Source organism: Salvelinus fontinalis, chromosome 20 (genome assembly GCF_029448725.1).
Source record: "Salvelinus fontinalis isolate EN_2023a chromosome 20, ASM2944872v1, whole genome shotgun sequence".
NCBI classification, from domain to species: domain Eukaryota; kingdom Metazoa; phylum Chordata; class Actinopteri; order Salmoniformes; family Salmonidae; genus Salvelinus; species Salvelinus fontinalis.
Window position 1 is genome coordinate 5,490,320 of NC_074684.1, and position 24,374 is coordinate 5,514,693.

A 24,374-nucleotide genomic window follows, 5' to 3' on the forward strand; every position below is an offset into this window, starting at 1 on the left:
CTTCTGCATGGAGAAAATGGGGGATAACAATGGGGACAGACTTCTACCGTCTTACTGCTGAAACAATCATACACAAAACACCCTGGGTAAGGTAGGAATTTAATCAAACTCCCATGCAGAAACCCTACACTGTGGATAAAGTTTCAAACAATGTAATTGTTGTGTATTAATGTGCCTAGACCTTTGCAACGACCTCTACCTCGCTTCTGACCCCCCTTTCCTCCTTACCTATATAAGGTACGCACGGACACACGCTTGTTGAAGACCTATCAATGTACCTTACACTCTCCCAGAGCAATCGTCTCCTAAACGATTACAGCTGGCCAATTTATGACATCATGAATAATGCAGATACATCGTAGAGTTTTTGTTTTTCACCTCCACACACACACACACACACACACACACACACACACGCCACATCCCCTTCAGTGCCTATAAAGCAAGATGTGTTTAATTAAAATGCCATTTTGCCAGGCGTGACTGACGACAGTCGTTCAGCCGTCCCGCTCTCCTTCACTCCACCCCCCCCCCCCCTCTCTCTGTGACACTCAGAACCCTAGGCCTGTCACTATCAGTGACACAACGTGGCTGCCATGTCTGCGTGTGTGCAAGTGTGTGTCAGTCACAGAAGGTTTTGTATTAACTGTCTCCAGAGACAGAATGCAAAGCTATTCCCTTGGGACTGCTGTTCCACTGTTCTGCTTTACCAACAGAAACCCTTTTCCCTGCCTCAGATGAGCTCCTCTAATGTGTGAATATTAAGCTCATTGAGCACTATATTAAAAGCAGTGGCGGTCAGTGCCGTTTAAGATGAGGGAGGACAATATCTATTTACATGAGCACGGCCTTATTTCTATTACAGCATATTGGATGACTGTCATTCATATTTCATTCACACAGCTCAATGTAACAGTGATAGGTTGAGGCTACTACATGATACTTGAGTTTTCCCTATACCTCATGAGGTTGCTACAACCTAGCCTATGAATGAAAGTTTACAAAGTAGGTGCACACAGGTCGAAATACATGAGGTGACAGACAGTGACATTCAATACCGCCTTGCACGCTCTTGCCTGCATCTAGCTGATATAGGGTGTAATCATTAGTCCAACAGTTGCAAACTACAGTTTCTAATGGACAAATTCAGGTATGATTATCCCTGTTTTGTTCCGTTTGCTTCCGTTTAAGAAATGTTTTTCAACAGAAACGGCGGAATGTATACCCTGATCCCGCGTAAACAGAGTTCACTTTCATAGCAGCCACGTCGTATTCCTTCTCTTCCGGACTTCAATGCACAACACATCAGCCGTTATGTAACCAGGCGAAAAAACCTTTCCAAGCCAAACCGCTACACACAGCCTACATCGTTGTCACCATATTAGATAAAGTAACATCATAGTCAGCATTGCTAATATAACTAACGCGTTAGTAGACCCGCTACAATCATGCAGTATCATTTGTGTAGTCAGTAAGCCGTTACACCGGTGGGCCCCGGTGGCAATAAATTAGTAATACCAAAAGCTTACCTAGACTTGGAAGAGTTCCAGTGTTGTGTTGGAAAGTCATATCCAGCTAGCTAACATAGCATACCTCTGTTTGAGCAGGGTGTTTCAGTAGGCTAAACCAGCTAGCTAAGTAAGTGAAAGTGGAAAAAAAGACAATCTCTCTTGCTCTCTCTCTTAATTTCTTCTTCATTTTAGAATAAATTGATGCAAACTGTTCAACTATTGTCTTTCTCTCTCTTTGAGTCAACTACTCACCACATTTTATACACTGCAGTGCTAGCTAGCTGTAGCTTATGCTTTCAGTGCTAGATTTATTTGATTGGGTGGACAACACGCCAGTTCATGCTGCAAGAGCTCATAGGTTGGAGGATGTCCTCCGGAAATTTTCAAAATTACTGTGTAAGTCTATCGAAAGGGGTGAAAACCATGAACCTCCTAGGTTTTGTATTGAAGTCAATGTACCCAGAGAAGGACGGAAACTAGCTGTCCTCCGGCTACACCATGGCGCTACCCTACAGAGTGCTGTTGAGGCTACTATAGATCTTCTTTTCAAAATAGTGTGTTTTAATCAGTTATTTGGCGACGTGATTATATTGAGTATAGTTTTATCTAAAAAATGATAATTCACTGAGGAGGATGGTCCTCCCCTTCCTCCTTTCAGGAGCCTCCAGTGATTAAAAGTGCCTTATATACTATACAAAATATTCTTATATACGTAGGAAAACCTCAAAGGCAGATTTTTTTTTTTTTTTTTTTTTTTTTTACCGTTATTTTACCAGGTAAGTTGACTGAGAACACGTTCTCATTTGCAGCAACGACCTGGGGAATAGTTACAGGGGATGAATGAGCCAATTGTAAACTGGGGATTATTAGGTGACCATGATGGTTTGAGGGCCAGATTGGGAATTTAGCCAGGACACCGGGGTTAACACCCCTACTCTTACGATAAGTGCCATGGGATCTTTAATGACCTCAGAGAGTCAGGACACCCGTTTAACGTCCCATCCGAAAGACGGCACCCTACACAGGGCAGTGTCCCCAATCACTGCCCTGGGGCATTGGGATATTTTTTAGACCAGAGGAAAGAGTGCCTCCTACTGGCCCTCCAACACCACTTCCAGCAGCATCTGGTCTCCCATCCAGGGACTGACCAGGACCAACCCTGCTTAGCTTCAGAAGCAAGCCAGCAGTGGTATGCAGGGTGGTATGCTGCTGGCAATCAGTAGTAGTGAGTCATATAAAGCAGAAAGTGCACCTTTTCTTCACTCCCAACTCTTCCTTGTTTCACATCTGACCACAGGAGTCAACAGATGTGTTTTCCACATGTAGGAAGTGAACATCTGTCTAACATGAAACCAGTTGTCTCGTATCTGCTCTAACTCTCAACACGTGTTGTTTCCTCTCCTTAGTCCAACAGCAGCCGGAGTAAATGATGGTATCTGATACCAATCTTAGTCACTACCGGAGTGATCTCACACATCACACGAACAAAGTCCGATAAGATTGGACTCTGATTAGACTACAAAGGACTGAGGACCAGACGTCACAGAATAACTACAGTGCTAGTTAACTGTGGATAGAGAGGTACAGTGACAGATCAAGTCGTGCAGTCATTGACAGTGGCTCCACTACAGCACATGTAAACATTTAAACAAACACTCGTCTCTTCTTAGTGATTTAAGCCTTTGATTTCATCCTGGCACTTCAGAATGACTACAGGGGAATGGGACAATGAATCCTCAGTCTACTCAGCCAAGAGACTAGATAAGACCCAATCACAATCTCTTAAGGTTAATTGTTCCCATGTTGTCTCCTGTTATTTCCTGTTATTGTTGCCTGACAACTCACCCGGAATTGAATTCAGCTGCTCTGACGATCACTACATACATTCAGTCTGAATCTGCCATCCTTGAAGTCGTTTGTCTTGACGTCAAAATGAGGGGCGTTGTACAGCAATTGCAGCACAGGAGGTTGGTGGCACCGTACTTGGGGAGGATGGGCTCGTGGTAATGGCTGGAGCGGAATGGTAACAAATACATCAAACACGTGGTTTGATAACATTCGCTCTGCTCCAGCCATTATTATGAGCCATCCTCCCCTCAGCAGCCTCCAATGAACTGGAGGAAAGCAAATCCAGACTCATCGCAGAGAGGAAATGATAGTGGGCGTGACGTTTGGCCGGCGCAATGTGGATGGGTAGTCAGGCCACTGTTATTGTGTAACAAGAGGAAAATAGAGGTAGGATGTAACTAAGGTTTTGTTGTCAAGGTAGATTGTAATTCACCCGGAAATCATGATTGTTCAGAGGGCTTCCAAATCACTTTAAAGGTCACTCTCTCTCTCGTGTAATTGTGCACAATAATTGTTTTGGATCAATTCTCTGATGTAGCAATCTAGGGCCAATACTGCCTCTTCTCTCTCCCCCTCGCTCTCCTTCTCCCCATCCCTTTCTCTCGCCCATCTCTCTCCCTCTATCCCTCCCCATCCCTCTCTCTCTCTGCACTTACCCGCTCTCCCTCTGCCTCCCCATCCCTCTCCCCCTCTTTCTCTCTCTCTCCCCAGCTCCCTCTCCACCATCCCCCTCTCTCTCCCCTCTATTCAATTCCATTCAAAAGGCTGAAGAGTAAACATCACACTCACAAAAGTTAAAGAAATGGAGCCATTTCAAATGTCATTATTTCCAAGTACAGTGTCGTAGAAATGTGCAAGTAGTTAAAGTACAAAAGGAAATAATAAATAAACCATAAATATGGGTTGTATTTACAACGGTGTTTGTTCTTCCCTGGTTGCCTTTTTCTTGTGGCAACAGGTCACACATCTTGCTGCTGTTGGCATTTCACCTAATAGATATGGGAGTTTATCAACATTTAATTTGTTTTTCTAATTCTTTGTGGGTCTGTGTAATCTGAGGGAAATATGTGCCTCTAATATGGTCAAACATTTGGCAGGAGGTTAGGAAGTGCAGCTCAGTTTCCACCTCATTTTGTGGGCAGTGTTGCACATAGCCTGTCTTCTCTTGAGAGCCATGTCTGCCTACGGCGGCCTTTCTCAATAGCAAGGCTATGCTCACTGAGCCTGTGCATAGTCAAAGCTTGACTTCATTTTGGGTCCTTCACAGTGGTCAGGTATTCTGCCACTTTGTACTCTCTGTTCAGGGCCAAATAGCATTTTAGTTTACTTTGTTTTTTGTTCATTCTTTCTAATGTGTCAAGTAATTACCTTTTTGTTTTCTCATGATTTGGTTTGGTTTAATTTTGTTGCAGTCCTGGGGCTCTGTACAGTCTGTTTGTGAACAGATCCCCAGGACCACCTTGCTTAGGGAACTCTTCTCCAGGTTAATCTCGCTGTAGGTGATGGCTTTGTTATGGAAGGTTTGGGAATTGCTTATTTTTAGGTGGTAGTAGAATTTAACATCTCTTTTCTGGATTTTGATAATTAGTGGGTACCGTCCTAATTCTGCTCTGCGGGCATTATTTGGTGTTTTACGTTGTACACAGAGGATGTTTTTTCAGAGTTCTGCATGCAGTATCAATTTAGTGTTTGTTCCATTTTGTGAATTCTTGGTTGGTGAGCGGACCCCAGACCTTACAACCATAAAGAACAACGTGTTCTATAACTGATTCAAGTATATTTAGCCAGATCCTAATTGGGATGTTGAATTTTATGTTCCTTTTGATAGCATAGAAGGCCCTTCTTGCCTTGTCTCTCAGATCGTTCGCAGCTTTGTGGAAGTTACCTGTGGTGCTGATGCTTAGGCTGAGGTATGTATCTTTTTTGTGTGCTCTAGGGAAACAGTGTCTAGATGGAATTTGTATTTGTGTTCCTGGCAACTGGACCTTCTCTTGAACACCAATATTTTTGTCTTACTGTCTGGACCCAGGTCTGACAGAATCTGTTTCAGAAGATCTAGGTGCTGCTGTAGGCCCTCCTTGGTTGGGGACAGAAGCGCCAGGTCATCAGCAAACAGTAGACATTTGATTCTAGTAGGGTGAGGCCGGGTGCTGCAGACTGTTCTAGTGCCCTTGCCAATTAATTGATATCTATGTTGAAGAGGGAGGGGCTCAAGCTGCACCCTTGTCTCACCCAATGGCACTGTGGAAACAAATTGTTGTGTTGTTTTGCCAATTTTAACCGCACACTTGTTTGTGTACATGGATTTTATAACGTTGTATGTTTTTCCTCCCAACACCACTTTCCATCAATTTATATAGCAAACCATCATACCAAATTGAGTCAAAAACCTTTTTGAAATCAACAAAGCATGAGAAGACTTTTCCTTTGTTTTGGTTTGTTTACATTTCAATAAGGGTGGGCAGGGTGTATACGTGTTCTGTCGTACGGTAATTTGGTAAAAAGCCATGTTTTTGCTGTTTGTTCTTTGTTATAGAGCTAAAAAGATTGGAGACATGGTTTATCCATACATCTGTATTTTGGATAGATAACTCTTCGTGTTGTTTGTTTAGTGATGTTCCAATTATCCCAGAAGTAGTTAGATTCTTCAATTACATTGAGCTAATTTCTGACATGCTGTTCTTTCTTTTATTTCTGTATTGTTTTAGTGATTCACCATTGTGAAGGCGTAGGCTCAGGTTTTCTGGTTTCTAGGTTTCTTAATTTCTTTGTTAGGTGTTTGCATTCTTCATCAAACCATTTGTCATTGTTGTTAATTTTCTTAGGTTGCCTGCTTGGAATGTTTAGATTTGATAGGGAAGCTGAAAGATCAAATATACTGTTATGGCTCACGCTCACGCTCACACACGCTAACACACACAATTAGTGACTGCCTGAGATAACTTAACAGCTTGGGTATGAATGTGTGGCAGCGTCTGTCAATCTAATAGTGTGTGTGTGTTCCTGCATGTGTATTTATGTTCCTGCGTGTGTGTGTGTGAAAGCAGGAAATAGCCAGTTGATAAGTGTTTGGAAAAGCCATTTGCAGCTCATGCTGGGGAGAGGGGCCCAAACAGATAATAATGAGAATCTGGTTATACCCTGGGTATACAGGCTGCTATCCTCCTCTCTCTTCTTCCTCTTCTCTCTGCCCTGAATCTCTGCTCCTGTCATTAACAGATGCACCCCTCTATCCCCTGTCAGTTACATCATACTCTCCCCCCCCCCCCCCCCTTTCTCCGATCTATCCCCGTCCCTCTCCCCCTCTCTCTCTCCCTCCCTCGGATGTATTTCTGCTGCATGCCTAGGCCCGGGGGTACTGTAGGATTAGATAAGGTGGTGTGTGTGTGTGTGTGTGTGTGTGTGTGTGTGTGTGTGTGTGTGTGTGTGTGTGTGTGTGTGTGTGTGTGTGTGTGTGTGTGTGTGTGTGTGTGTGTGTGTAAATGGAAGGGGACGGTGAGGTAGGTTGAACTGTGCTCTCAACCCTCTTTACATTTCTGACATCTCTGCCATTCCCTCACTGTTCAGTTGAGTTCATTATAGTTAGAGCAGAAGCTAGAGCACTCCCTTATGGGAAAAACCACACCGATTTCACGTGATCAAATGTGAATTGTTCCAAAATCACATGTTTTCATGTGATCTCGTGGGAAGTTATTGTGATAACGTGTGGCAACATGCAAATCAACATGAAACATGATAACATGAAACTACACGTAAAAACATTTGATCACATGAGAAGTGTTCCAAACACATTTCACATGTGGTTTTTCTTTAAGGGCTGTTACAGTTACAGTATTGACTCTTACCTATCATGGGTGACTCTATGAAGCTCCAGGAGTTGGTCTGAGGGACGTATGACTGCAGTACCCCCGCCGATCGGCCCGCCTCGTTCACCCCTCCAAACACATACACCTTCCCCCCGCACACCGTGGCTGCTGCAGAGTGCACCGGCTTGGGGAGCGGAGACACAGTCTCCCACTGGTTGGTTATGGTGTCGTACCTATGGAGAGGAGAGGGACAAGGACTGGTTAGTGATGGTTCATACCTCATGCCAACACACAGAACAAGAGGGAGAAGGAGAGATAATTAACATGTTATTTCATCTGCAAGGCATTTTTCAATACATTTGAAATGTGTATTTAGAAACTGCAGTATTACATAGCAATATGCTAGCTTGGACATGCTAGCTTGGACATGACACAGAGTTCCCTGGCAACGACTTAAAGACCAAACCAATACACACCAAGGTGACAAGGGTTGACACCACGACTGTTGGCCCCGTCTGCCGGCACAACATGTCCCTGTTTGTTTGTGTGCGTTTTCATGTGTGTGAATGAAGTAAATTACACACCAATTGGTTTGAAGAGTGAAATGCAATCGTGTCAGATAGCATAGGTGTGAAACCACATCCATCGTGTGTTTAGTGGTTGTCAATACTCTGGCTGTTGGTGAGGAGAGTAGCCAAGGTCACTGGGGGAGCTGTTTACAAGACAGAGACTGAATCAGGCCATAAACAAACATTTACTGCAAAAATAAAGGATTCTAAACGGAGGAGTATGTGTCAGATGAAACATGAGTTTGTTTATTTACACATGGAGCGAATCCTCTGATATCATAAACAGAAAAACTGTTGATCTTGGGAGGCAAAATGTATGTATGTATGTATGTATGTATGTATGTATGTACAGTTGAAGTCGGAAGTTTACATACACTTAGGTTGGAGTCATTAATTCACAGTACATACACATTGGGTCTACTGACATCCATGAGAGAGAAAGAGAGAGAGAAAGGGGGGACGGGGAACTGGGGGGAGTGTGTATGTGCGAGGTGTGTGTGTGTGTGTTTAGGGAAAAGGACGTATGGAAGTAGAAGGTTATCAGTGCTATTCAGGTCTCCATCTCGTCTTCATCTCTCGTACCCTGGAGGAGGAAGTGTTGGGCTGTTTGGAGGTCAGTGCCAGCAGAGTAACTTTCGCAGAGGGATTACATCACACACTGAACAACTGAGGCTGTGGTTAGGTTTGGGGTTAGGGCTGGAGGTAGGGTTAGTGTTGGGGCTGGAGCTAAGGCTAAGGTCAGGGTAAGTTCAAGGTTAGGGTTAAAGGGTTGGGGTTACCCACCTCTCTACGGTAAAACCCTATCTAAATTGTTGCTGTTGTTAAGCCTTCTGCAGGTAGTCTGTAGTTTATTCACCATAACAATAGGAGCCCAGACAGCCTAACTGATAATAAATAAGGCTATGGTAAATGGGGTTTAATAGAGGTTAGCTTGCCAAGAATGGTGTGTGTATATGTGTGCGTGTGTCTATGTGTGTGTGTGTGTGTCTGTGTGTGTGTGTGTTGTAGTAGAGTGCTAAGCTCCAGATTATGACACACACTCTCTCTCCCGGTCTCAGTTACAGCAAAGATGACAAGATAATGTGTGATATGTCCTGGGGAAAAAACAACACTGATCTGTGCCTCGACTCAGACCTTCACTGTTTATTCGCACAATGAAGGTCACTGACATAGGAAACACGAGACAGAAAGAGAGATGGGGGAGAGCGAAGGGGATGGAGAGAGTGTAGTGCAGAGAGAGAGGCATCTCTAAGGAACATGTTCTTTCTCTGCATGCATTCCATCTCACCACAATTCTCTCCACACCACTCATGTGTTTCTCTCCTGCTGAGGTAAAGTTAGAGCAGCAGTTTGCCACCTGTGATTTTACTATAAAGACACTTGAAGCAGTGTGATGCTGTGCGTGTATGTGCGTTTGATACCGACAGCTTTTTAAAATCACAATGTGCAGTCACCCCGTCATGCTAAATGAGAGTTTGTGTGTGTGTTTCTGTGTTCCACGGGTCAGAGCTTGTTAATTGCATCATCACTGGGTGACGTTAGAATCCTACAGTCTCACTTTGGTGTCCAAGCAGGGCTGGCTTTAGCCTTTTGGGGGCCCTAAGATAGATTTTGTTGGGGGGGCCCCCCCACCTCACACCAAAACATTTAGTGGCCCCCCTTTTTCATTTCCTGCAATTTTACACATTTTGCCATGGGGCGTAGAGAAAATGTTTGCAGTTTTATAGCTAATTTCCTACAATTCTACACATTTTGTAATTACTTTTGTTAAGATGAAATCTGAATGACTAACAAAATCAATGGGGGCCCCCTGGAGATCAGGGACCCTAGGCACGTGGCCTGCGTGCTCGGTTGGTATTCGGCATTACTGCAAGTTTAGATAGCTGGCTAGACTAGCTACCAATCAAAAAATTCACTGACATGGTTAATTGAGTGACTGTCAGTGACTGACATTAGAGAAAAACTGCTGATGCAAAAACACATTTCAAAATTGCACCTTGTGTATTGTACTATTCTTACTCTCAATAGTAAGTCAAGACCCGGACTGAGTTCCTAGGGGGTGCTAAAGGGCCCTAAGCGACCGCTTATGTTGCTTATGCCTGGAACCGGCACAGTGTGTGTGTGTACTGTAAAGGGGTTGCTGTGAATTTGACAGTAACTTACAGGCAGATCATTGGCAAGTAAGTTACTGTATTTAGAATTACAGTACACCTACTGTAATATAAATACAGTAGCAAAGCAAGTACTGTGTAATGACACAGTACAATACTGTAGGATTGACTATTAGGCTACTAGGCTACTGAGTTGGTATCCATCCATGCATCACAATGTATAGTGACCTTGGTTTACTTGGACAAGAAAATGCATTTAGCTTCGTAGCAGAAACTTCAGTCATGTAATCAAAGCAAACAGGATCAAAGAATGGCAGTAACCCTATTGCTGAGAGTCTATTCAGTAGGTATTATTTATTTCCAATACATCAGGCAGGTACCTAAAAAGGACGGGTGTCATATCACTACCTTTGATGTTTTTTCCCCTCCTCCTGTTCTTCTGATCAAGTCACTAAGAGTCAGAAACTGGTTGAGAGAACGCCAAGAGTGTGCAAAGCTGTCATCAAGGCAATGGGTGGCTACTTTGAAGAATCTCAAATATAAAATATTTGTTCAACACTTTTTTGGTTAGTATATGATTCCATATGTGTTATTTCATAGTTTAGATGTCTTCACTATTATTCTACAATGTAGAAAATAGTAAAAATAAAGAAAAACCCTGGAATGAGTAGGTGTGTCCAAACCTTTGACTGGTACTGTAGAATGACCAGGTGAATCCAGGTGAGACATGGATTGTGTACGTGTGCCATTCAGAGGGTGAATGGGAAAGACAACAGATTAAAGTGCCTTTGAACTGGATATGTTAGGAGGTGCCAGGCGCACCGGTTTGAGTGTGTCAAGAACTGCAACGCTGCTGGGTTTTTCACACTAAACAGTTTCCCGTGTGTTTCAAGAATGGTCCACCATCCAAAGGACATCCAGCCATCTTGACACAACTGTGGGAAGCATTGGACACCTTGTAGAGTCCATGCCCCGACAAATTGAGGCTGTTCTGAGGGCAAAAGGGTAGAGGGGTGTGTTGCAACCAAATATTAGGAAGGTGTTCCTAATGTTTTGTACACTCAGTGTATAAACTTGTAGTAATCATGGCCAAATACCAACCGGGCATGCAGGGCATGTGTCCAGGGGCCCCATTGATTTTGTTAGTCATTCAGATATCATATTAACATTAAATGTATCTCCACTTCATGGTGTCACGACTTCCGCCGAAGTTGGTCCCGCTCCTTGTTCGGGCGGTGTTCGGCGATCGACGTCACCGACCTTCCAGCCATCGCTGATCCATTTTCCATTGGTTTTGTCTTGTCTTCTATCACACCTGGTTTCAATCCCATCAATTACATGTTGTGTATTTAACCCTCTGTTTCATGTTCTGGTGTCATGTTCTGGTGAGCGATGGGTTTTGTACCCCTTTATATTCTTTTTGTATATATTTTGTATATATTGTATATATTGGTTTAAAGTCCTGAGGAGAGTGAACGAGGTTTGTTACAGGTTACAGCTTCCCCCCGATTACCGCATTAACCCCTCGTTCCATGTGTCTGTCCTCAGGCCGGTAGTGGCTGGCCCGCTCCAGGAGTCTGAGGTGCGGGAGGTTCCTCCGCCCCCTCTGGAAATCGAGGGGGCCCCGGCGTACTCCGTTTGTTCCATACTGGATTCGAGACGTCGGGCGAGGGGCCTTCAGTACCTCGTGGACTGGGAGGGGTATGGTCCGGAGGAGAGATGCTTGGTTCTGGTGGAGGATGTGTTGGATCCTTCTATGCTGCGAGAGTTCCACCATCACCGACCTATTTTTCATTTTCCATTGGTTTTGTCTTGTCTTCTAATCAATCCCATCAATTACATGTTGTGTATGTTCTGTTTCCCTCATGTTTTTGTCGGTGATTGTTTGTTGTATGTTTTGTGCAAGTCATGTTCTGGTGTCATGGGTTTTGTACCCTTGTATATTATTTTTGTATATATTGTTTTTCTGAGTTTTTTAGCATTTACTCAACTGCTCTGTTCATACCAAGTTCACTCTCCTGCGCCTGACTTCCCTGCCACCAGCACGCACCCATTACACATGGGGGCGAAAATGGCAGCGTTTTCTTTCCGCACCATGGTAAAATGTGTAGATTTACAGGAAATGAACTTTAAAACTATACTGAACAAAAATATAAACACAACTTCCAACATTTTACTGAGTTACAGTTCATATAAGGAAATCAGTCAATTGATATAAATGTATTAGGCCCTAATCTATGGATTTCACATGACTGGGCTGGGAAGCCAGGCCCAGCCAATCAGAATTAGTTTTTCTCCACAAAAAGGGCTTTATTACAGACCGAAATAATCCAAGGCACCCCACCTCCCCCAATCCTTGAGTTTGTTTCAAGAAACCGGATGTGGAGGTCCTGGGCTGGCATGGTTACATGTGGTCTGAGGTTGTGAGGTCCGTCTGACATACTACTAAATTCTCTAAAAAAACTTTGGTTCAGTTTATGGTAGAGAAACGAACATTAAATTCTCTGGCAACATCTCTGGTGGACATTCCTGAAGCCAACATGCCAAATCAAAACTTGAGACATCTGTAGCATTGTGTTTAGTGACAAACCTTTACATTTTAAAGTGGTATTTTTTTTTGTCCTCAGCACAAGGTGCACCCATGTAATGAGCATGCTGTTTAAGCAGCTTCTTGATATGCCAGACCTGTCAGGTGGATGGATTATATTGGCAAAGGAGAAATATTCACTAATAGGGATGTAAACAAATTTGTGCACATTTAAAAGAAATAAGCTTTTTGTGCGTATGGAAGATTTCAGGGATTTTTTATTTCAGCTCATGAAACATGGGACCAAAACTTTGCATTTAGATTTTTTTTGTGTGTAAATGTTTATCTCAAAGGTCAAGAGGGAGGCCACTAAAATGTTTTTGCACAAGGTGGGGCCCCCCCAACCAAATGTTGCTTAGGGCCCCCAAAAGGCTGGAAACACACACGCCCTGTCACCATCTAATGCCGGACCGTTTACACTGGCCCTCCCAGATTTACCCATAATCCATGTGAATAAACAAATTTACAAACTGCCCTGTACACTGCAGTCTGTCCATATCTGTGTGTAGGGGGGGGGGGGCCATCCTCCGCCAACCATAACACTAATTTGAGACTGTTGAGAGGGCACCTTGAAACAGTCAAGAGAGGACTGGAGACAAAGTGTGTGTGTGTGTGTGTGTGTGTGAGAGAGAGAAAGAGAGTGCGTGAGAGACGGTATGCCAGTTTAATTGGATGTGGGCGTCAAGTAGGACATGCAAAATCACTGTAGGTCACACACCAATTACTTATTCTCAATCCACACACACACACACACACTAGATCAGAACACACACGCACACTTGTACAAAATATTCCCCAAAACCTGCTAGGGCCAGATTTCCAGCAAAGAATGGACATTTATAAAAACTGAACTTGAGAATGTCCTTTGTGCGAACACACATTTTCTAGTGGTTGAAGTATTGTATTGCAAGCAGAAAAGTAAGAATTTTGTGCAAATGGCAAACAAGATGCAGCTAGGCTGGCAATATTACCGTATACCTGAAGGTCAGGGATGAAGACTGTCTTGAAAATAAAATAACCGTCAAATAAAAATAAATGATATATTTTTTGTGTGTGTAATGAACATGAATGCTGGGCATTCGTGTGGTTGAGTCCTTTTCAGCGGTAATACGAACTCTTAACACATTCATTTACATACAGCACCAGTCAAAAGTTTGAAAACACAGGGTTTTTCTTTATTTGTACTATTTTCTAAATTGCAGAATAAGAGTGAAGACATCAAAACTATGAAATAACACATATGGAATCATGTAGAAACCAAAAAAAGTGTTTAAATAATCAAAATATATTTTATATTTGAGATTCTTCAAAGTAGCCTCCCTTTACCCTGATGACAGCTTTTCTATATCTATGGCAGCAAACGTTAAGAGTCAGTATTTTTTACGGTTATCACGGTGACCACGATCATTTGGTTGGCCAATTACCTTTATTCAACATTCCATGACCGTCACAGCCCTACATGCAGCCATTTACCGTTAGTGAGAAGAGCGAAAATCTATACATTTTATTTTTGGAATCTAAAATAATTGGACATAGGGATGTATGGGTTCATATTCCTAAAGTAGCCATACAACAAATTACCACGTGCATCTCTCGCTTAATTGGGCCTATAGTAGCCTAGTAAATAGATAAGCTATGTGTTTTGCTGTATGCAAACCGGTTTACAGCCTACAGTTTCATTTCACAGGTGACCAAACAGTTGATCTTTTACTTTGAAGTACAGTTGAAGTCGGAAGTTTACATACACATTAGCCAAATACATTTAAACTCAGCTTTTCATAATTCCTGACATTTAATCCTAGTAAAAATTCCCTGTCTTAGGTCAGTTAGGATCACCACTTTATTTTAAGAATGTGAAATGTCAAAATAATAGAGAGAATGATTTATTTCAGATTTTATTTCTTTCATCACATTCCCACTGGGTCAGAAGTTGAGACACACTCAATTAGTATTGGTCAAATATTTCGGGTAGCCTTCCACAAGCTTCCCACAATAAGTTGGGTGAATTTTGGCCCATTCCTCCTGACAGAGCTGGTGTAACTGAGTCAGGTTTGTAGGCCTCCTTGCTCGCACACACTTTTTCAGTTCTGCCCACACATTTTCTATAGGATTGAGGTCAGGGCTTTGTGAGATGGCCACTCCAATACCTTGACTTTGTTGTCTTAAGCCATTGTGCCACAACTTTGGAAGTATGCTTGGGGTCATTGTCCATTTGGAAGACCCATTTGAGACCAAGCTTTAACTTCCTGACTGATGTCTTGAGATGTTGCTTCAATATATCCACATAGTTTTCCATCCTCATGATGCCATCTATTTTGTGAAGTGCACCAGTCCCTCCTGCAGCAAAGCACCACCACAACATGATACTGCCACCCCGGTGCTTCACGGTTGGGATGGTGTTCTTCGGCTTGCAAGCATCCCCCTTTTTCCACCATACATAACAATGGTTATTACAAACTGTTCTATTTTTGTTTCATCAGACAAGAAGACATGTTGCTGTGCGATAGGAGTGCGACATCATAGCCTATTTAATCTCAGAGCCTATACCCAAGGCAGGAGATAGAAACACAATAATCTATTGAGAAACAAAATATTGAACAACAATTTGACTTTAGCATAGACGTGTGAGCTGTAGTTTAATGCCTCTTTATCTTTCTTCCTGTCAGTCTGGTCTTTCTCTTCTTTCCTTTTCTACTTTCTTTATAGCCCTGAGATGTTTCTAATGATCTATAGAATGCTAAGAGGATGGGAGAGAGGGAGGTGGAAAAAAGGGGGAGAGAGGGAGGTGGAAAGAGGGGGGAGAGAGAGAGGTGGAAAGAGGGGGGAGAGAGAGAGGTGGAAAGAGGGGGGAGAGAGAGAGGTGGAAAGAGGGGGGAGAGAGGGAGGTGGAAAGAGGGGGGAGAGAGGGAGGTGGGAAGAGGGGGGGGAGAGGGAAGGGGGAGAGAGACAGAGAAATGATTAGCCTGCTGGTAAAACCTGGAAATCACCCAAAACCGTCTGCTAGTCGTTTATTAGCCTGGTAAAACACAAGCACACACATACACACACCCATTACCTCCCTGTCTCATCTCCACTCACCCTCTCCCCTCCACTAATACTCTCCCCAGGCCGAGGCCTAACCCACCCATCTCAGCCATGCCTGTTTGTCTGGATGTCGCCTGTAACCCCACGAGGGACGGTGCAGGCCTCCCAAGACATCCCCGTTTTATCATCCTCTCCTACACAAACCTCAGGCCTTCGCACACACACATGTGCGTGTGCACACACGTTCCATTATACTCTCCATCTTCCACACACACACACCACACACACACACACACACACCTCAGGCCCTCCTTGTGAAAGGAGGATGAAGCTGGTGTGTTAGGGATAACTCAGATGATCTGGCTTTAATATAGCCATCAGGTATACTACAACAGCTCAATACTATGTAAGAGAGGGATGAAGGGAGAGGGGTGAGAGAGAGGTAAAACAGATAAACGAAAAGATGGAGAGAGAGAGATGAAGGAAGAGATGAGGAGAGAAAGAAAGATGATTCTTAGACTTTTTGGGACGTTCTTCCTCCCTCCTGGCGCCGGAGACTAAATCAGAGACGCATATAGCCACCCCACAGAGCTGGCAAAGCACAGCCTAAGGTCAAACACTTACTCACACACACACACACACACACACACACCCACCCACCCACCCACCCACCCACCCTACGGTCACAAACACATCCATACGTCCGGGGTAGAGGGGAAATACAGACAGAGAGAGGAGAGGTTGATAATTAGTGAAGGATGAAGGGGAATTCAGCTGAATCGGCCTTCATACCCATTTACACAGCAGAGAGGGATGAGAGAAAGAAGGAGAGGAGAGAGGAGGGAGGGAAGAGAAAGGGGGAAGAAAGAATAAGGGGGTAGAAGGAGAGCAAGGTCAGGGCAAAAGGTAGATGGAGCAAGAATGTGTTTTGGGGGTGGAAAAGTGGGTGTGGGGGGAAAGCGGAGTGTAAAAAGTAGGGGAGAGAGTGGAAAGAAAAGGGGGTGAGGGGGGATTAGCAGGAAGGCGGTAAGGCGGAGCCTTGACTGCACAGTAGGGGACAGGGTTGTGAAGTTGTTAATCCTGGGGAGTTGAGGATTAGCTCTGTAGGGGGGGGACCTCCACAGCAGGGGTCTGGAACTAACTTTACCTCATCACGGAGCTCTGCCGTTGGGCTACAGAGACCCGCACACCCCCCTCTCCTCTCCCAGCACCAAGCCGAAACACAGGCACAGGCAAACGGCTCATCAACATGCCACATTAGGAAAAGGAGACAGAGGCTGGAGGGGTTTGCTTTGCGGTGCAGCAGTGTTTCTCAGTGCTACATGGGTACTGTCAGCAAAGAAGGGTGTGTGTCCATGCCAGTGTATGAACGGTGTACGTGTGTGCATGTATGAGTGTTTAAATGGGAGAGTGTGTATCTGTGAGTGTATGTATCATGCATACGTGTGTGTGTTTGCAGGGAAAGGGTGTGTCTAGAGGTGAACGGGCGCTTGTGTGTGTGTGTGTGTAGAACGGAATAAATGGGGGCGTATCTCTCACAATGGCTTGACAGCTTCCTCTAGCAGGCAGACAATGGAGCCGATTACTGTCACAACCACTCTATACAGCCAGGCTGAGTAGAGCTTCTATACAACCACACTGAGTGGAGACTGGGCCTTCTATAGAGGAGAGACAGAGGAGACCGGGACAGGCGTGAACAGGCTAACACTCTTTTCCTCAATGGACCACAAGGAGCAAACACACACACACACACACACACACACACACACACACACACACACACACACACACACACACACACACACACACACACACACACACACACGAAGGTAAGCACGCAAACCACCACACACAAACACGCGCACACACAATGTCCTTTCTCTCTGTCTGACTGGAGGCTGAATGCCTTGAATACCTTTTCCAACCGGTAGTCAGCTGTGTGTGTGTGTGTGCGTCTAGCTGAATGTGTGAGTATCTCACTGAGTTTACAGTGTGTGTCAGAGACACGATAAAGATATGGACTGTAATGCACTGTCCTCTCTGGAATAGAGAGTGGGTAGAGGATGGAAGAGGGGAAAATCGGTGCAATTTACATTTAATATGAATTGATACAAAGGTTGATTATTACACAATGCGCTTTCGTCCAATGCTGGAGACTGGCCTGAAAAGAAACACCTACTGTAGAAGTTTGCAACAACTGTTTTTCTGAGAAGAAAGGTTAGACATTTTTATTGTGACAAGACAGAAGGCCAGAGCAGGGCAAGGTCGACCACTACACAACATACAGCGCATTCGGAAAGTATTCAGACCCCGTCCCTTTTTCCACATTTTGCTACGTTACAGCCTTATTCTAAAAAAAATGTTTTTTTTTATTCCATCATTAATCTACCCTGCAAAACTAAAATAGTCCCAGTAATGATATTAAAATGACATCTAAAATATGTATTTTCCAGACGTTGAAGTTAGGTTCTGAATGAAAGGCTCTGTACGTTTTAAATACATATTTTTGAAAAGGCATCTTTTCCGAATGTTGAAAATACGTATTTTCTAGACGTTGAAAATACGTATTTTCCAGATGTTGAAATCAGGCTCATTTTTTGGTTCTGAATGAAAGTTAAAATGACAATTTATAGACGTCTATGTTTGGGCCAAGCAAGGCTGGTCACGACCGGACAAAATATTAATTTTATGAATGCCTATCCGTGTGGGAGGCCCACGATTTGTAAAGCAGGCTGTATTAATCCTGTTTCCTGTGACTAATCATTTTGGCTATTTAAGCTCTGAATATAAGCTACCCAACTTTATGAGGAGTTATGGTGAGCCTATTTGCAATGTGTTGACACTGTGGGAAATGCAGAAGTATTATTTCTTCCAACATGATCAGCATGTCAAAATTATAACAGTGGGGTGAAACTCCTGGACAACAGTTGTGATTGTCCATTCCATATTGTTCATTTCCCTTTGACCTGTCCTGTTTTTAGGGGGGCTCCCGTGTGGCGCAGCGGCATCTTGGTGCTAGCGGCGTTACTACAGACCCTGGTTCGATGCCAGGCTGTATCACAACCGGCCGTGATTGGGAGTCCCATAGGGCGGCGCACAATTGGCCCGGCGTCGTCCGGGTTAAGGTTAGGTCGGGGTAGGTCGTCATTGTAAATAAGAATTTGTTCTTAACTGACTTGTGCAGTTAAATCAAAAGTTAAATACAAATAATTATGTTGTTTGTTAACATGACAGTGCATTTTTTATTTGATTGGGAGCCATTTAGGTTAGAACTTGAAATAAATGGGCAAATGTTGCACAATCCAGGTGTGCAAAGCTCTTTGAGACCTACTCAGGGGTGTGAATACTTAAGTAAATGAGATATTTTGGTATTTGATTTTTAATAAATTTACAAAAAAAATTCTAAAAACATGCTTCACTTTGTCATTATGGAGTGTTGTGTGTAGATGGGTAAAACAAATCGACTTGATCAATTTTGAATTCAGGCTGTAACAACAATGAAGTCAAGGGGTATGAATATGAAACGTTGTGAAAAGACACATTTAACATTTACCTAAGACCTATACCTCTGTGAAGGCCAAGACTGAGACAAGTTTAACCTTCACACACACACACGAAACGGAGAAAGTGAAATTCACGTCATCAGAACAGAATTGAAACTCACTGGGCAGCACAGCAATGGAACAAAATAAAAAAACATTCCAACACTTTACGGGGAAAAGACATTTCTAATGCAGCCTAGGACTCTCCCAAAGAAGTAACAAAACCATCTTCACTTCTTTACCTAACCACCAGTCCCTCAGGGATGTTGTTCTATATAGAACACCTGATTCAACTCATCAAAAGCAATGACGATCAGTTGACAAGTTGAATCAGTTGTCCTTGTGGTGGAATAGGACGAACATGTGGAATGACTGGACCGGTGGTCCCTGAGGATGAGATTGGAAAACGCTGTCCTAGAGTCTAGACTAGAGAATACTAGGCTTGTTAAACTACACACCATATCACTGTATCAGGTAGCCTAGTGGTTAGAGCATTGGGCCAGTAACCGGAAGGTTGCTGGATCGAATCCCCGAGCGGACAAGGTATAAATCTGTCGTCCTGCCCCTGAGCAAGGTTAACCCACTGTTCCCCAAGCGCCAAAGACATGGATGTCGATTAAGGCAGCCTCCCGCACCTCTCTGTTTCAGAAGAGTTGGCTTAAATGCAGAATACATTCAGTTGGACAACTGACTAGGTATTCCCCTTTCCCTATTAAGTACTGCTAGACATGTTGCGAGCTAATAGTCTTCATTCAATATAAACTGGTAATGGAAAGTGCCCGTCTGCCTGTACATTGTACTCGATTAATAGAACAAAACCATCGGTGATTGACACGTCATTAAATCATGATTATTCAAATGTGGCAATAAGGTTGGCTAGTGGTTCAACGTGCCGGTGCACGACATGGATACCTGATTGTGAGTTACAATGGCACTAAGGTTGTACTGCGTGCTGAATACTTTGCCATTCATCTTATAGGGATCTGCTAGCTTGAATTAGCTTGAAAAAATTAAGTTGGACCCTAAACACTCCCAGATGTTGAACGTGAGAATGTATTTTTGTTTCCTCAAGATTATTATCTGTTGCAGACATCTTGTGTGTCTTCTTCTTAGGTCTTTGGCTCCTACTGACTAGCGTGGTTCCTATTCTATTGAGAGGGGTGTGTAGAATACATAGGGTGTGAGTGACGCAGATACAGTAGACTGTTGCTGTGGTTTCCTGCTGAGCTGGTAGAAGAAGAAAAAAAGGCAGCAGCCCTGAGACAGACTGATTGAGGACATCATTGTGAACGTAGGAGAATTTCACGGTTAGGAGCCGTGAAACCAAGAGCAAGATGGACGCCCGGGCTACAAATTAGGAGGCAGGGCGGGTGGAGGCGCCGAGGTTGGGGCTAAGGTCTTGACTGACAAATGAGATGGGTAGAGAGACACACACACACACACACACACACACACACACACACACACACACACACACACACACACACACACTGGGAGACAGGCCTGTAAACAAACCTCAATCAGGCATGCCAATCAGTGTCTGAGTAGAGCAAATCAACTCTGGCTGCAGAGCATCAGGGCAGAGGCCCAGTTAGTCTGCTGCTAGGGCTGCTAGAGCATACTGCATACTAAACCAGCCACTCACACACACCACTATATAAAATCACACAACACTGCATCAAACAGATAGACAGATACAGTAGATAGACAAGACAGACCCCTGACGACAACTCAACCAAACTGCGCAAAACGCCATCCCACAAAACAATGCTGGGAAGAAGCAAAATATGGTCAATGGATGGAGAGCTGACCACGGTTGGGGTCAATTCCAGAAAGTAAACCAAATTCCTATTCTACATTCTCTTAAATGGAAAAGTGTTGAATGTGATCGGAATTGGGATCTCAGTGTACTTCCTGAATGGGCTGGAATTGAAATTGACCCCAACCCTGGAGCTGTTTGCAAAATGCACTGGACTGTACTTTGCAGGGGCAGCGTGTGGCAGTTTCTATTCTTTTTCATGACGGATGGCCACCAACAGACAGCCCTACTCTACCACCATATGTTCATACACTAGATAGCAAATGAGAGACCGACTGTGAGACGGCAGTGAGGAGTCTTTAGAGAGCAAAGGTTCAAGTCCTGTCATGTTTTGATGAGAAATCCATATGCTTAGCTGGCCCAGCCATACTGGAAAGAAATTACTATAAATGGCTTAACGACACCGGGTGTGTAAATTGCTGAGTTTGTGTGTGTGTATGTGACGCCGGGAGTATAAATATCCTTCAGACAAGGAGCTCTCGGCTACCTGGGGAGCAATTACAACTAGTAAGCTACGCAGCACGGACACACACACACACACACACACACACACACACACACACACACACACACACACACACACACACACACACACACACACACACACACACACACACACACACACACACACACACACACACACACACACACACACACACACACACACACTCAGATAAGACAAGACACAGCACTGAAGTAACTTTTCTTATGTTCCTCAACCCTGCGACATTATGCTCAGATTGTGTCTCCTGCTGTTTAGGATGGTCCATTAGTAGTTCACACCACTCTGTTCACCGTTCAACCCCTTACACTTCGTTGACTCTCCACCACTGCCTTCTCGATTCATCCGAGTTCCCCGGTAACAAGCGAGAGATCTTTTTGACTGTTTGTGGCTGACAGACGATTGTTGATCATTGAGACTTGGCTGAGGGTTTCTGAGCGTCATCATTAAAACACGCATGCACACGCACACACGCACACCGCAGCTTTGTTCGGCTGTAAATGCCTAGGTGCACTGCTTAGGTCGGCAATGATCTCGCCCACCAACCGGCTCTTGCTCTGTCGAAACGTCTGGCTTCAGAGTGCCTCAGAACGGCCGACACAACCGCTGGTTTTAATTGTCGGGTCTCTCAGTCCATCAGCATTTACAGCAACCCTTAGATCCTCCCCCAAAGTGTGCTGCACCCGGAGGTGGGGGGGGGGGGGGGGGGGGGAATTATGTTTTTTGTGTTTGTGTGTGTGCAACAAAGAGAAAGAGGTTCGCTTGTCCATCATGGATTCTCCATGAGTCTATCTACTCTATCTGTCTCTAAATAATCTGCCTATTTCTCGCCAATTCACAGCTGCTTTTGTAGTATCTTCCTAAGAAGAGTTTGACACTTTTCGCAAACTGCCAGTGGCAAGCCATCTCCCACAGAGATGGGTCTAACAATCTCCTCCAGTGCTGTACAGCAGTTGTAGCATTTCCGCACCATTGGGGCGAAAAAGACTGCGCTTGCACTCTTTAACGGGATAGTGTTCTGCACAAGCACAACATACATTATCAAACTGCCTTTGACTGCATGTCTTTAATCTTTCTATCTGAAGACATTAGTGTACAGTGTTAAAGGGCGGCTAACAGAGTTACGCTAGCTACCAATTAGCATGAACGGCAATATGTTCCTTCTACCTCGGGTTCTGGGGAATTATTGCCGTGGTGCCACATAAACACTTTTCCCGCCACGATTTGGAGCAACGTCTCATAGTGGTGTGAACCGCTCAGAATTTGAATTGATTATCATGTCACTCAGTAAATCCACACCCCCTAAGTCCCAAACAGTCCCACACTGTTACCAGGCTCTTACGTGCCAGCAACTCTAGCCTGGGGACAATGTTAGGTCTGCAATTACGAGCCGCGACTCGAGGCAGAGGAATCAAACGTGTTTCCATTACAGAGCTCAGTATTCCAGCCAGACACAGTCTTAATGACACAGCATGGCAGCGTTATGGGGACATATCAAATGAGATGAATCCATTTGAGGGACCGCTGTTACACGGAGAGAGAACAGCTTCAGTGTGTGTGTGTGTCTGTGTGGTGTGTGTGTGTGTGTTATCTCGTGTGTGTGTGTGTGTGTATTCTGCCACATTAAGAGAGAGAGGGGCTTGGGAGAGCCACTCCATTCTGTAATGAGCAGCGGTGGCCTGTTGTAATACGTTCTGTTATGTTCTTTTGATTGCTCAGTTTAATCTTCCCAGCCCGGCTGAGAGCAGCAGAAGATGAAGACATTTCACCCCAGTTGTGTGTGTGTGTGTGAGTGCGAGACTGTGTTGAGAGCAGCAGAAGATGAAGCCATTTTACCACTGCCATTCGTATTGCCTCAGAGGCTTCCAGTCTCATTGTTAGACTGCCGCGAAGGGAAGAGTTTATTTCCGATCATAAATGGATTTTTACCACTAATAATTAAGTTTGACGTTAACCGTCCTTCAAGTTGAACGTTTTTCTACAGCTCGAGACAGTTGCACACACAGGGACATACAATACCCATCCTTCTGCCCGAGGACATCAACACATAAGGAGCTCTATTGAAAAAGTAAAAGTCGATGTGACCTCGTAACATATAAGACACTAAAATAACTTCAGTATAAGTATAGCCTACATAAAATGTCCTACTTAAATAGGATAGTACTTTAGTCTGTGTCACAATGGATATTCGTCTCCTCGCTCTGCTCCCAGCCCAGAGCACTTCCAAACGTGTTTTGTTAGCATAGCATAGCTTCCTTTACCGCTACACGAGCAGCAGTACAAGCTCAAGCCACTTTATCAGTCGCTTCCACTCCACAGGCACATATAGCAGCATATACTGTACAAGTGTCCAAGTGTGTCAGAGTCTCTTACCTCTCTACATGGTTCAGGTTTCCTGACACGCCCAGTCCTCCGATGGTATAGAGTTTCCCGTCGTACACCAGACTGTTGTGTCTGCAGCGAGGCACCGTCATACGGGACACCAGGTTCCAGTTGTCCAATAGAGACATGTAGCACCACACGTCAGTTACCGTCACACCCGACTCTGTCCCACCTTAAAACACACACACACACACACAGAAGACACAAGTCAGCTACAGTCGCATCAGACTCTAGCAAAAAATTCAATATACATGAAACAAATGTTAAAAATATTGAGTTGAAGATAGTTTTTACTGGTTTCCAAAAAGTAATTATTGAATCGTTGTAAGCTGGGGGCAAATGTAACAAGGTACCACCAAGTGGGGGATGAGTTACATTTGTCCCCATCTTACAACGATTCAGGAATTACTTATTGACACCTTATTTTTTGCAAGCATAAGCTACAGTATGTGGACACTTGCTCATCGAACATCTCATTCCAAAATCATGGGCATTAATATGGAGTTGGTCCCCCCTTTGCTGCTTTAACAGCCTCCACTCTTCTGGGAAGGCTTTCCACTAGATGTTGGTACATTGCTGCGGGGACTTGCTTCCATTCAGCCACAAGAGCATTAGGGATGTCAGTCACTGATATTAGGCGATTAGGCCTGGCTAGCAGTTGGCGTTCCAATTC

The 24,374-nt window shown here is 44.2% G+C and overlaps 1 protein-coding gene across 2 annotated transcripts in view; it reads right to left on the minus strand.

Moving 5' to 3' along the window:
• LOC129817185 (kelch-like protein 29) overlaps positions 1-24,374 on the minus strand; it is a 369,971-nt gene that overhangs the window by 12,809 nt on the left and 332,788 nt on the right. For both annotated transcript variants that reach the window (XM_055872179.1, XM_055872180.1), the window contains 2 exons: positions 23,693-23,873; positions 7,205-7,398 (listed from right to left, as the gene is read on the minus strand). In XM_055872179.1, the coding sequence (XP_055728154.1) occupies positions 7,205-7,398; positions 23,693-23,873 (375 nt within the window). The remainder of the gene's footprint in view (positions 1-7,204; positions 7,399-23,692; positions 23,874-24,374) is intronic.